Genomic DNA, 14,892 nt, shown 5'->3' with positions numbered 1-14,892 from the left:
GAAAGAGCAAAGAAGAGGTATGTGTGTGTGGGCACATCAAACAGGCCATAGAGGAAAAGCCCTATCCCAAACACACTCCATATTCATTGACCTGTCAGACAGAAATAGGATAGCTAACTGGGCTAACACCACTGTGTATATGATATTATAGACACTCAGGATCCAGAATGTGCACACAAATAATCTCAATTGAAAATGTTACTTAGTCCAGAACTGGGATAATATGTGTCTGGGAGACAAACTCTTAAAGTGACAGTTCACCGTTTTACCTTGTTTTTCCATCTAACTAGGGTGGTGTTATTCATGCATGATCACTCGTTATTTAGCTTGTATTTTTATTTATTTCTAAACAAACAGACTTTGAAGGATATTCATACAAATGTACCATAAACATGAAGATGACATACAAGTAACAAGAACAAGGAAACAGTACTTTCCACAAGCTTCATTTCTTTGAAAAAGTAACATTGTTTATTGAATTAACCTCTCTTGGGTAGGGGGCAGTATTTTCACCTCCGGATGAAAAGCGTGCCCAAAGTAAACTGCCTGTTACTCAGGATATGCATATAATTGGTCGATTTGGATAGAAAACACTCAAAAGTTTCTAAAACTGTTAAAATAATGTCTGTGAGTATAACAGAACTGATATGGCAGGCGAAACCCCAAGGACAAACCATCCAGGGGGGGAAAAAATTGAGGTCATAGGATTTTCCAGTTGTTTTTTATGTGATACCCTGGGTACCCTGTGATACCCTTATTATATTATACCCTTATTATTAGGAACCTGGCTGCAGTTCCTATGGCTTCCATAGATGTCAACAGTCTTTATAAATTGTTCGATCTTTTTCTTTTGAGAAATGAAGAAGTAGTCCTATTCATTGTAAGTGTCACTCCAGGTGGACTACTGTTTTGGTGCGCGTAAACTGGAGCACGCTTTATGTTGTTTTTATCCGGTATTAGAAACAGTTTATTCAGTCTTAAATTTTATTGATTATTTACATTTTAGGGTACCTGAGGTTGGATTAGGAACGTTGTTTGAAATGTTTGGACCAAGTTTACAAGTAACTTATTAGATACTTTGTAGGCATGTTGGGCGAGTTGAAACCGGTGTATTTCTGAATCAAATGCGGCAAATAAATTGACATTTTTGGGACATAAAGAAGGACATTATCGAACAAAAGGACCATTTGTGATGTTTCTGGGACATTTTGGAGTGCCAACAGAAGAAGATCTTCAAAGGTAAGGCATTAATTATATCGCTATTTCTGACTTTTGTGGCACATCTGCCTGGTTGAAATATGATTTTCATGCGTTTGTATGCGGGGTGCTGTCCTCAGATAATCGCATGGTTTTTTGAAATCTGACACAGTGGCTGGATTAACAAGAAGTTAAGCTTTATTTTGATGTATAACACATATATTTTCAAGAATGTTAAATATTTGAATTTGGTATTTTTGAATTTCGCGCTCTGCAATTTCACCGGATGTTGGCCAGGTGGGACGCTACTGTCCCACCTTCCCATAAGATTAAGAGTCTTGACTGTGCTGTGGTGTTTGAGTCCTGCCTGTTCCTGGCCTTTGTATGTAACTATCTACATGATGGGACCCCAGGTCATTGTAAAGATCTCATATCTTCTGTGCTAGCATGAGGAGATGGGTCCATCTGCCTTGTGTTCAGTCCAATCTTCTCAGTCAGATCCTTAGCTACCATATCCTTAATCAAAATCCTCCTTTTTTGACCAAGTTCATATACATCCCAGTTGTCAGGCAGTAGCCCTTTAAGGAAAAGGCAGGCTGCGAAACGTGACACAATCAGGATGGTGGCCAGAGAGACCAACATGATGCCGGTGCGGTACGGGAAGACATGCAGCAGACGCCCGTCCTCGTGTAGGCTGTCCCAGGGAAGGGGCATGAGTCCAGGCACACCAAGCAGGGGCTCTCCTACTAGGAACCGCAGCAGTAGCCCTACCACAAGGCCTGCCAAGGCACCATACCCATTGACCTTCCCAGGCAGAAAGAGGACGCAGATCAACTGTGCACACACCACCGTGTACATCACATCTCCACTGAGAATCCAGAAGACATACACAGAGGAGGTCGTCATTGCCAAGCCCGCCCCCATCAAACCAAACAGTAGGATGGACACCTTTACAACCAGTAGAATCTGTTTCTCAGAGGCCTAAAATGAAGAACAAAAATCAATCGCAGTGCCCTATTCAGTCAATTTGTGGGAAACATTTACAAATAAATAGTTACATAGAATAAACTAAGATGTTTGTAAGTAGATTCTCAAACTTTCTCTCACCCTTTTGCTGAAAATGTTTTTGTAGATGTTTCGGGCAAAAAGGGACGCAGAAGACAGCAGGGCAGAGTCAATCGATGACATCACAGCAGCAGCAATGGCGCCGATTCCAGCAAGAGAGACGAAAGGTGGACACAGGTGGTGCAGGGAGATGGGCAGAATCATACCCGCCTTGCCCTGCTCATAGGGAGTAGGTAGACCAAAACTGGTCTGGTTCCAATCTAAGTGAGGGAGAGAGAAAAAAGCAAGCATATGAGATTTACAGAACTCCCAGTGATTGACATTATTGGGACAGAGTCGGCTCCTCCCATGAAGCCTACTCCTCCATTTTGATGAACACACTGCTGTACCTGTGGATGCTGCCACAGCACCAATGAGAAGAGGTGGTATGGCGAGGATGAAGCAGAAGACAGAGGCAGCATAGCAGGTGAACTGAGCCTGAGCCACAGTGGCTGTGGCCAGGACTCTCTGGTAGAAGGACTGGTAACAGATTCCACCTAGAGTCTGAGAGAGCGAGACATTGAAATGGACCGTAAAAATGTTGAAATCAAAAAAGTGACAGGACCTAAATGAGAAAACAACCAGCACAGAAAATAGAAAGGTAACACAATACAATGAAAATTATAGGGTCTTTGTTTGGGATTGAGACATTTAGATATAGATCTATACAACAGATGGTCTGTGATGTGGAATCAACTAGATATTAGACCATGTTTGAGGTCTGAACACCTCTGACAAACTGTGAAATTGGAGTGAAATGTGACTTTAAGTTGACATTACCACCAGTAGCAGGTCATCCAGCCAGCGCCCTGCATCTGCCAACTTCAGCCTGCCGGTCCATGGCTCCTGATACAGTTTTGTCACCGCTGTGACTGTAATGTCTGTTGAGGCGGGGCTCATCAGTATGAAGGGCACACAGAACCACTGGAAGGAAAAAAACAAAACCACAAAATCACTGAAAGGAAAAAAAACTAAACCACAAAACCATTGAAAGGGAAGAGGAAAAAAAAGTTGAAGCAATTCCCATACAGAAACTCTGACACGTAAATAAAGTGAATCTTAGCGTGTATATATACAGTAGACCACACGTGCCTCACTCACTATAACACGTTGACCCTAGAACCAATAAGGGTTCTTCGGGCTGTCCCCATAGGAGAAACCTTTGAAGAACAATTTTTGGTTCCAAGTAGAACCCTTTTGGGTTAAATGAAGGGTTCTCCTATGGGGACAGACAAAGAACCCTTTTGAAACCATTTTTTCTAAGAGTGCAGGACAAAGTTTTATCACCAGGCTGAGGAACATGAAGATGAGCTGGATGACATCAGTGTAGGCCACCGAGTACAGCCCTCCCAGCAATGTGTAGAGAATTGCCACGGCAGCAGACAGGGCCACAGCCAAGGGTGATGGGATATCCATGATCACACTCACCGTTCCCCCTAGAGCAAAGCATTGTACAGATTGTTCACACATTCTAGCTAGCGTAGTAGCTTGCAAGCTTCTGTGTGTAGCCTATAGCCAACAACATCCCTGAGATCTAGTGTCATGATGTCGCTAGAAGGCCTCAACCATTCACCCAATGTATAACTTACAGACATGCCATGCAGGTTCAGGCACTCATTCATGCATCAGGAAGTTGGCCAACATCACCAGCTAATAATGTAAGAGTTTAGACTCATTCTCATGCTTCCAGATAATGTGGTGGTGGAAAACAAATGCTTATTCTTCAATAAATTACATCAAAGAATCATTCAGAGAAATCTAAGCTAGAGACAGTTTTTCCACGTGACATAACCAGGTAAATGTGGCTCTAGTCATGGTACGTGCTAAAAGGTGCTGTGATGGCTATTTTGCTGACAGAACAACTGACTTACCCAATGCAGCGAGCACACAGGCTATCCAGAAGATGTCAGCAAGGAGTGATGGGACAAAGAGAATAGCAGTTAACGTGTTTCCATACTTCTCCTGGAACGGATCCATTATGGTGACGTAATTCTTCTCTCGGACCGGTTTCACAAAGAACAACGCACCTGCAGTCACAAATCCATTTACTGTGAATTACTTACCTTACACCGCATGGTTGCCATGTGTTTGATGCCATTCCATTCGCTCCATTCCAGTCATTATTATGAGCCATCCTCCACTCAGCAGCCTCCACAGCCCAATTATTATGATAACATAACCATACATACCTACAACCAGGCTAAGGGTGAAGCCTATTGGTCCGATGGCCCAAGCCAGGCCCCTTTTAGGGTCGTAGACCACCTCAGCATTGCCTAAGATGAAACCTCCTCCCACCCATGTAGCTGTAGAGAGTGGGTGGTAACACAGAACAACCACTAAGCATTGAAAAACACTAAAGTACTTTGAAAGAGACTCAATGACTTTCAAATCTGGGTGATCTTATGTTACACGTTAGTTAGGTTGACTGCACACCTGTGGTAGTGAAGATGCTGACCCAGATGTTGAGGTTCCGCCCTCCAACCATGGCAACCTCACTAAGGTTTCCAGTGCACTTCCTCTCCTCGTGTTTGGACTTCCTGGACGCCCAGACGCCTGTCACGAGGACGATAAGGTAGAACACCCCGATCGACAGCAGGCCGGGCCAGTTAAGCGCCATCTTCAGGGAGGAGAGGGAATTTCTATAAGATACATGAATATTGACGACAGACCATCGAGACTTAGGCCAATGTCACACAGAGATGGACGAAAACGTAAACGCAAAAAAGGAAACGTTCTCTCACTGTCAACTGTATTTATTTTTTAGCAAACTTAACATGTGTAAGTATTTGTGTGAACATAACAAGATTCAACAACTGAGACATAAACTGAACAAGTTCCACAGACATGTGACTAACAGAAATTGAATAATGTGTCCCTGAACAAAGGGGGGGTCAAAATCAGAAGTAACAGTTGGTATCTGGTGTGGCCACCAGCTGCATTAAGTACTGCAGTGCATCTCCTCCTCATGGATTGCACCAGATTTGCCAGTTCTTGCTGTGAGATGTTACCCCACTCTTCCACCAAGGCACCTGCAAGTTCCTGGTCATTTCTAGGAGGAATGGCCCTAGCCCCCACCCTCCAATCCAACAGGTAGGTCCCAGACATGCTCAATGGGATTGAGATCCGGGCTCTTCACTGGCCATGGCAGAACACTGACATTCCTGTCTTGCAGGAAATCACGCACAGAACGAGCAGTATGGCTGGTGGCATTGTCATGCTGGAGGGTCATGTCAGGATGAACCTGCAGGAAGGGTACCACATGAGGAAGGAGGATGTCTTCCCTGTAATGCACAGCGCTGAGATTGCCTGCAATGACAACAAGCTCAGTCCAGACCATGACGGACCCTCCACCTCCAAATCGATCCCTTTCCCGAGAACAGGCCTTGGTGTAACGCTCATTCCTTCGACGATAAACGTGAATCCGACCATCACCCCTGGTGAGACAAAACCGCGACTCGTCAGTGAAGAGCACTTTTTGCCAGTCCTGTCTGGTCCAGCGACGGTGGGTTTGTGCCAATAGGCGACGTTGTTGCCGGTGATGTCTGGTGAGGACCTGCCTTACAACAGGCCTACAAGCCCTCAGTCCAGCCTCTCTCAGTCTATTGCGGACAGTCTGAGCACTGATGGAGGGATTGTGCGTTCCTGGTGTAAGTCAGGGAGTTGTTGTTGCCATCCTGTACCTGTCCCGCAGGTGTGATGTTCGGATGTAACGATCCTGTGCAAGTGTTGTTACACGTGGTCTGCCACTGCGAGGACGATCAGCTGTCCGTCCTGTCTCCTTGTAGCGCTGTCTTAGACGTTTCACAGTACGGAAATTGCAATTTATTGCTCTGGCCACATCTGCAATCCTCATGCCTCCTTGCAGCATTCCCAAGGCACATTCACGCAGATGAGCAGGGACCCTGGGCATCTTTCTTTTGGTGTTTTCGGAGTCAGTAGAAAGGCCTCTAGTGTCCTAATTTTTTATAACTGTGACCTTAATTGCCTATCGTCTGTAAGCTGTTAGTGTCTTAATGACCGTTCCACAGGTGCATGTTCATTAATTGTTTATGGTTCATTAAACAAGCATGGGAAACAGTGTTTAAACCCTTTACAATGAAGATAATGAAGTTATTTGGATTTTTACTAATTATCTTTGAAAGACAGGGTCCTGAAAAAGGGACGTTTCGTTTTTTGCTGAGTTTATATAGTTTTGTCCATTTTGTCCATCAAAAGTTCAACTAATTCTTACTTTTTATGTACATCTAATTATAATTTGCATAATGTTTAGCAAAACTTTGGTTGCCTCTTGATGCAAACTGTTAAATCGCTCAGAGGCTGTCTACTATAAATGGCCAATATCCACCAGCAAGTAATGCTTCACCTAGCCACGCTAGCTTCGCCCTGAGTAGCTTGCCATGTGGGTGCTAGCAAGCCAACAACATGATAGGTACTGCCAATCCAGTAGGGGCTGAAAGCTATTTTAAGCTTTAATTGGTTGTGCAATATTGGCAATAATTTACATATATCAAGCTTTCCCCAACTTAAGTTCTGCCCTGTTCAGGGTCTGTTCAGCGAGCTTCTCTTGCCTTGCTAACTTACTTCCTTACACTGAAAATGAATGGGCTCCGTAACTTTTGTCGGAGGCATCTCTTGCTAGTGGACATGCCCGGTAAGTGACGGATCACTTCAGTTTGCTATTTCCAAAGAAATGTAGCTTGTGGTATCAAACAACATTCACACAGGTAGGGAATTTATCAATAGCCAATCTAGCCCGGTGTTCAAGCTAGCGAGACCTTCCCTCCCCCGATTGGTTAATCGCACAGTGGTTTTCTTCTGTGATTTTCATAAAGTTCAGCCTAACTTTTTGCCTCTTTCTGTTCACCAGAATTGGTTTGCATCACTCATTTAACCCTGGTGCTTTGCTGAAAACAATGTACGGCCATTGTGGTATGAGTCAGATTGACCCGTATAGTTTAAATACACTCAAGACAGTCAAAGAATCACGTAAAAACAACCAAAACTTTATTTTGTCTTGTCAGACCTTTCAGAAAGAAGAAATGCAAGAACATTTGATTTAAAGAACTCTATATTTAAGTACTATTTGTTAAACATATTTTCTTTCTCACAAACAAGCATTTTCTGTTGGAGCTCATTTTGGAGTGTCTGTCAGAGATCGGCTGCTCTCACGCTGAGAAGCTTGGGAATGCTCCTTTTCAACCAAACAGAATGATAAAAGTGCAACCACAACCAGTCAAAACAAAATACATCACACATTTGTTTATTTTGGACCTGTGCAAATATCTATACACATGAAAGCCTCTGGGTCAAAATGACAAACAACATCATGTTTGTACACAAAATCTACAGACATTCTACAACACATCAGTGTGTCCACATTTTGAGTTGGGTTCATGACGCTAAACGAGGACAAGGTATTTCATTTCATGGAGAAAAAGAGAGGTTAACTAGTATTTTAGGGGTCAAGTTGATCCCCAACATAATAAGAGGGTTAACAGAAGGTGTTTCCTTCCTTTGAAAAATAATGACTTCTGCAATTTGTCGCATATAGTGGACAACCTCTGACAATGTCTCCTTGTGTCTTTTCCTCCCATTGCGGCCAGCAGCATACCACCCTGCATACCACTGCTGGCTTGATTCTGAAGCTAAGCAGGGTTGGTCCTGGTCAGTCCCTGGATGGGAGAGCAGATGCTGCTGGAAGTGGTGTTGGGGGGCCAGTAGGAGGCACTCTTTCCTCTGGTCTAAAAAATATCCCAATGCCCCAGGGCAATGATTGGGGACACTTCCCTGTGTAGGGTGCAGTCTTTCGGATGGGATGTTAAATGGGTGTCCTGACTCTCTTAGGTCATTAAAGATCCCATGGCACTTATCGTAGGGGTGTTAACCCTGGTGTCCTGGCTAAATTCCCAATCTGGACCTCAAACCATCACGGTCACCTAATAATCCCAAGTTTACAATTGGCTCATTCATTTTATTTATTTATTTCACCTTTATTTAACCAGGTAGGCAAATTGAGAACACGTTCTCATTTACAATTGCGACCTGGCCAAGATAAAGCAAAGCAGTTCGACACATACAACAACACATAGTTACACATGGAGTAAAACAAACATACAGTCAATAATACAGTGAAAAATAAGTCTATATACAATATGAGCAAGTGAGGTGAGATAAGGGAGGTGAAGGCAAACAAAATATATATATAAATAAATAAAAATATAAAAAGGCCATGGTGGCGAAGTAAATACAATATAGCAAGTAAAAAAATAACACTGGAATGGTTGGTTTGCAGTGGAAGAAGGTGCAAAGTAGAGATAGAAATAATGGGGTGCAAAGGAGCAAAATAAATAAATACAGTAGGTAAAGAGGTAGTTGTTTGGGCTAAATTATAGATGGGCTATGTACAGGTGCAGTAATCTATGAGCTGCTCTGACAGCTGGTGCTTAAAGCTAGTGAGGGAGATAAGTGTTTCCAGTTTCAGAGATTTTTGTAGTTCGTTCCAGTCATTGGCAGCAGAGAACTGGAAGGAGAGGCGGCCAAAGGAAGAATTGGTTTTGGGGGTGACCAGAGAGATATACCTGCTGGAGCGCGTGCTACGGGTGGGCGTTGCTATGGTGACCAACGAGCTGAGATAAGGGGGGACTTTACCTAGCAGGGTCTTGTAGATGACCTGGAGCCAGTGGGTTTGGCGACGAGTGTGAAGCGAGGGCCAGCCAACGAGAGCGTACAGGTCGCAGTGGTGGGTAGTATATGGGGCTTTGGTGACAAAACGGATGGCACTGTGATAGACTGCATCCAATTTATTGAGTAGGGTTTTGGAGGCTATTTTGTAAATGACATCACCGAAGTCGAGGATTGGTAGGATGGTCAGTTTTACAAGGGTATGTTTGGCAGCATGAGTGAAGGATGCTTTGTTGCGGAATAGGAAGCCGATTCTAGATTTAACTTTGGATTGGAGATGCTTGATGTGAGTCTGGAAGGAGAGTTTACAGTCTAACCAGACACCTAGGTATTTGTAGTTGTCCACATATTCTAAGTCAGAGCCGTCCAGAGTAGTGATGCTGGACAGGCGGGCAGGTGCAGGCAGCGATCGGTTGAAGAGCATGCATTTAGTTTTACTTGTATTTAAGAGCAATTGGAGGCCACGGAAGGAGAGTTGTATGGCATTGAAGCTCGCCTGGAGGGTTGTTAACACAGTGTCAAGAGAAGGGCCAGAAGTATACAGAATAGTGTCGTCTGCGTAGAGGTGGATCAGAGACTCACCAGCAGCAAGAGCGACATCATTGATGTATACAGAGAAGAGAGTCGGTCCAAGAATTGAACCCTGTGGCACCCCCATAGAGACTGCCAGAGGTCCGGACAACAGACCCTCCGATTTGACACACTGAACTCGATCAGAGAAGTAGTTGGTGAACCAGGCGAGGCAATCATTAGAGAAACCAAGGCTGTCGAGTCTGCCGATGAGGATGTGGTGATTGACAGAGTCAAAAGCCTTGGCCAGGTCAATGAATATGGCTGCACAGTACTGTTTCCTATCGATAGCGGTTAGGATATCGTTTATGACCTTGAGCGTGGCTGAGGTGCACCCATGACCAGCTCTGAAACCAGATTGCATAGCGGAGAAGGTATGGTGGGATTCGAGATGATCGGTAATCTGTTTGTTGACTTGGCTTTCGAAGACCTTAGAAAGGCAGGGTAGGATAGATATAGGTCTGTAGCAGTTTGGGTCTAGAGTGTCTCCCCCTTTGAAGAGGGGGATAACCGCAGCTGCTTTCCAATCTTTGGGAATCTCAGACGACACGAAAGAGAGGTTGAAAAGGCTGGTAATAGGGGTGGCAACAATTTCAGCAGATAGTTTTAGAAAGAAAGGGTCCAGATTATCTAGCCCGGCTGATTTGTAAGGGTCCAGATTTTGCAGCTCTTTCAGAACATCAGCTGACTGTATTTGGGAGAAAGAGAAATGGGGAAGGCTTGGGCGAGTAGCAGAGGGGAGGGCAGTGCTGTTGACCGGGGTAGGGGTAGCCAGGTGGAAAGCATGGCCAGCCGTAGAAAAATGCTTATTGAAATTCTCAATTATAATGGATTTGTCGGTGGTGACAGTATTTCCTATCTTCAGTGCAGTTGGAAGCTGGGAGGAGGTGTTCTTATTCTCCATGGACTTTACAGTGTCCCAGAACTTTTTTGAGTTTGTGTTGCAGGAAGCAAATTTCTGCTTGAAAAAGCTAGCCTTGGCTTTTCTAACTGCCTGTGTATACTGGTTTCTAGCTTCCCTGAAAAGTTGCATATCACGGGGGCTGTTCGATGCTAATGCAGAACGCCATAGGATGTTTTTCTGTTGGTTAAGGGCAGTCAGGTCAGGAGAGAACCAAGGGCTATATCTGTTCCTGGTTCTAAATTTCTTGAATGGGGCATGCTTATTCAAGATGGTGAGGAAGGCATTTTTAAAAAATATCCAGGCATCCTCTACTGACGGGATGAGATCAATATCCTTCCAGGATACCTCGGCCAGGTCGATTAGAAAGGCCTGCTCGCTGAAGTGTTTCAGGGAGCGTTTGACAGTGATGAGTGGAGGTCGTTTCATCCCCCTCCTCTCCCCTGTAACTATTCCCCAGGTTGTTGCTGTAAATGAGAATGTGTTCTCAGTCAACTTACCTGGTAAAATAATGGGAAAAATTGGAAATGACTTATTTCTGGTTGTTTGATTTCTCAAAGTAATGCCCAGTATAAATATACTGTTAGGGTGAACTCCAACCTAATTTGCATAACACCAGCATTTAGAACAACAGAAAGGAGTCCACTCCACAGGAGTCTTCACCACATGGAATATATGGGAGAAATGAACGTGAAACCCAAATAAGGGTAAAGCTAGGAGAGATTTGTGGTCAGAGATGTTGCCGTAGATCTTCATCTTCACCTTAGCCCAAGAAGTCACCAAGGCAACCAGTAAAGAGAGAGCAGATATGCAGTCAGTCGGTTTCATTAACATGCTGAACTCACTCACACACACGCATCCAATACCCAAAAAATCTCTTTACAAAGGCATTACACTGGAACCACATACTAGAGGTGGATGGAAATATGTGGATGGTCTTGCACATAAGAAAATGGTAATGTATTTACTGTATAATTACAAAATAGTTATGCTGCATGTCAAATAAAATCCAAGTTTATTTGTCACGTGCGCCGAATACAACAGGTGTAGACCTTACAGTGAAATGCTTACTTACAGGCTTTAACCAATAGTGCAAAAAAGGTATTAGGTGAGCAATAGGTAAGTAAAGAAATAAAACAACAGTAAAAAGACAGGCTATATACAGTAACGAGGCTATAAAAGTAGCGAGGCTACATACAGACACCGGTTAGTCAGGCTGATTGAGTCAGAACTAGGAAACTCGGAAATGTCAAACTTGGAAACTTGTTGTAGAAAGATGATACCCAAGTTTCACACTTGGAAAGTATCAGAATCAACCAATAGGAAGCTCTACGCAAACAACTTACGTTAATTTTAACTCAGAGGTTCCCGAGTTTCTGACTTGTCATAAATGTAGCATTACACTATAATTACTACACACAAAAGTTGTTATATCATTCTGCATTCAAATTCATTGTGGTTTCATATATGGAAACTATGAGACAATCATATTTTTATGTAAATAAACGGATCTTGTACAATTCTGTAATATGTCTTCGCAATATTTTCATAAAACAGACCAGACAGTACAGTACACCCTTCAAATGTTATTATATTTCTAAATGTCAGTCAATTATGCAAGTACAGTATAACATTTTAAAATACATTTAATCCTATTTTAATGTTCCAATATTCAATAGATACTATCACATATTTAATTGGTTTTATATACTTTGTAGTATTTCTCTTCAAGTTCAGTAGATACTTATTTGATTGATGTTTCAGCATTGAGACATACCAAAGTGTACTCCCAAGTACGATTAATATGACAAAACAAATATAAGATGCTAAGAACTGTTTAAACTTACCTCGATGTGCAATTTCCTTGATCCTCTGAGGAAAAACCTAAATGTACTTTGAGAATATCTTCCCTCCTCCCTCTAGTCCTAAGAGTTTATTAGTGTAGTCAATATAACAAGTTAACAATTGATCATTACAGTACACTCATGTGGACTAAAATGCAAAATGTGCAATGTGTTGACCACACTGTGAAAAATATATTAGTGGAATTTATGATTTATTTTAGCTTTGCACTACTACACTGATCTGTATTCTGTCATCGTCAGTTACATCCCTTTATAAGGAATCATTATGGTCTGGGATTCCAGTGCGCCAATTTCCTCATGTTAATCCTTAAACTGCCTGGCCCATATCCAGGTAGCTATCTGAACAGACACCCTGCTGAGACATGGTGGCCCCCAATACAAGTTAGTTCAGGTGTGACCCCACAGCATAAACTGAAACCCAGCGGGACCAGGTGGTCACTTTGTCAAGGGTCAGCTTGCAACTCAAGCCAAGCATTCTTTCACTGCAGGGAAACTGGGTCAATTAAAATCTAAGCTAAGTAACACTCTGTTACTCAACTCCATAAGTAAAGAAAAAGGCAAAAGGGAAATGTTGAGAGACTTTGAGCAACAACTGACCAGTGGGGGATGTTGACAAACCCAGGGGGTGACATCAACGAGAGACTTTCGGAAAAAATAAACTATCACTGGGTTTCTCAATGCCGCTAGGCTTTAGTTGCCCTGTCTCTTATTCAGCTCTCCACTGTCCTGTCCTCCACGTCCTGTTGCATGACCACATTCTTTCACAGTGGAGAGCTGAATAAGGGACAGCGCAACTAAAGCCTAGCGGCATTGAGAAACCCAGTGATAGTTTATTTTTTCGAAAGTCTCTCGTTGATGTCACCCCCTGGGTTTGTCAACATCCCCCACTGTATCCATCACAACTGTAAGAGGGGGATGAAATATGACATGGCTGAAGAACAGGGGTGGATGGGGCTGCTTTTTGATCTGGCTGTATCTTGTGCATGTTGCTACAGGGTTTTGTCTACATAAATGAGCTGACAGGTGCATTTCATATATGTAGACTACATAACTTGAGTTACAGTTATAATGTAATGCAATTTTCTATTATTTTCTATATGATAGTAAAGTGGAACTCTGAACATATAAAACTATAGAAAGCAATGTGTTCAGCCAGCCTTGAATGTGTCATAGAAGCCTTTGGAGGGTCCCTGCCTGGTAGCATTTCTGGTTTCCTAGTAACCAGGCAGCCTAGTAATTGGACACATAATGACATGGTATGACAGCAACGCGGAGGACGACTTGAAGGATCATGTTCAACTGGTGCTTCCTGCTAGGAACATTCCACTGCTCTCCTAGACCTTGATTACTGTCTTCTTCTGAACCAGATGTATTCATAAGCCTGAGGATCCTCGCACAACTTCAATTGGAATAAGTATTTATTTGTCGGTTTGGATGACTGGGGGAAATGGGAGAGGGGTGACCAAGAGACATGATACGGTGTATTCACCCTCCAAAACGGATACCTGGTGCAACGGGTGTCGTTCCTTATTGGATACGAAGGTACAGAGGAAGTAGAGTCCATGCTTTTTGAACTTTTCTCCCCTCTCCTCTGTATCTTGATGCTGCTGGGATGTGTGTCGAAGTCCCAGGGCTTGGTGAAACCGCACTCTTGTCCTCCAGTGGGACGGCAGCAGGGCCTCCCAAACCGCAGTCCAAGCTGGGACAGCTTTCTACTTTCCACTCCCCCTGCCAGCCATCCGGGGACCTTTACAGCACTATCAGGTGAGCTGACTGTACTGAAAGTTGCCATGTAAATCCAAGGCCATTAATAATGTCAACTAGAGGCTGATATTTCAATAGCTTGGTAGCAAATGCTTATTTCAAACACAAGTGGGGAACACTGTTTACTCATTTGGCTGGGGAGTTATGGACTACACAACTACAATGGAATATGGCCATATAGGCCTGGCAGAATAATTAAGTAACTCATGGAGGAAAAGGGTTACTGAATGAAAGTTCATCCACTCCTTCAGGTCTCTTTGGCCAATGATGATGCAATACCAAGGTGGTTGGCGTTCACTGAGAAGACTGGCAAGCTATTTGGCTTGGCAGTACCCCCTTAAAGTGTCCGTCGCAGGCTACTGTGTAACCATTACCTACTTTCATCTTCATGTCCTTAATGGAACAGCGGGAGAGGGGAGCATATGCTCTACACACATAAAGAGGACATTGATCATTTTATATTCATCATGTGCATTGTATGTATCGATTGATTAAATTGAACTGGTAAAAAGCTGAGAGATGGGCCTGGAGAAATGTAACCACTCTCAAATTCATAGAGCTATAGATGCAAGGAGTGACCATCCATTATATCAAAATGAGAGTTTAAACCATATTTTAAGGCTATACAGACTTTGTTTACATTTATATTGTTTACAAACATTGGAGTAAAACATGTTTGTATTTTGGGTTCTGATGGGGTACGACAGTTGAACTAAGCCCATAAGGTATTTATAAGTTATATTCTTCAAGATTCAATAGGTATAATTAATTTATACATTTTAAAAAAATGGATGTTGCATTTAAGGATTC

The 14,892-nt window shown here is 43.1% G+C and overlaps 1 protein-coding gene across 1 annotated transcript; it reads right to left on the bottom strand.

The window, feature by feature from the left end:
- Positions 1-1,611: 1,611 nt before the first annotated feature.
- On the bottom strand, positions 1,612-4,918 carry LOC120049125 (high-affinity choline transporter 1-like). Its single transcript, XM_038995366.1, has 8 exons — positions 4,735-4,918; positions 4,491-4,604; positions 4,173-4,328; positions 3,589-3,737; positions 3,082-3,225; positions 2,652-2,805; positions 2,305-2,522; positions 1,612-2,178 (listed from the first exon to the last, which is right to left on the bottom strand). Exons 1-8 carry the CDS (start codon positions 4,916-4,918, stop codon positions 1,612-1,614), a joined length of 1,686 nt encoding a protein of 561 aa, XP_038851294.1.
- Positions 4,919-14,892: the final 9,974 nt, after the last annotated feature.

The sequence above is a fragment of the Salvelinus namaycush genome, chromosome 6 (assembly GCF_016432855.1).
Source record: "Salvelinus namaycush isolate Seneca chromosome 6, SaNama_1.0, whole genome shotgun sequence".
NCBI lineage: Eukaryota > Metazoa > Chordata > Actinopteri > Salmoniformes > Salmonidae > Salvelinus > Salvelinus namaycush.
Note: the sequence above shows the minus strand (reverse complement) of the source record. Positions and strands in the feature narration are given on the sequence as shown.

What these genes read in the sequence shown, in the direction of transcription:
- LOC120049125 (XM_038995366.1), bottom strand. Translation starts at nt 4,918, where the DNA reads ATGGCGCTTAACTGGCCCGGCCTGCTGTCGATCGGGGTGTTCTACCTT. An exon ending in CACCCTTAGCCTGGTTGTAG is followed by an intron (nt 4,329 to 4,490) that starts GTATGTATGGTT and finishes TTGTGACTGCAG; the next exon opens with GTGCGTTGTTCTTTGTGAAA. An exon ending in TGCTGTGGCAGCATCCACAG is followed by an intron (nt 2,523 to 2,651) that starts GTACAGCAGTGT and finishes TCCCTCACTTAG; the next exon opens with ATTGGAACCAGACCAGTTTT.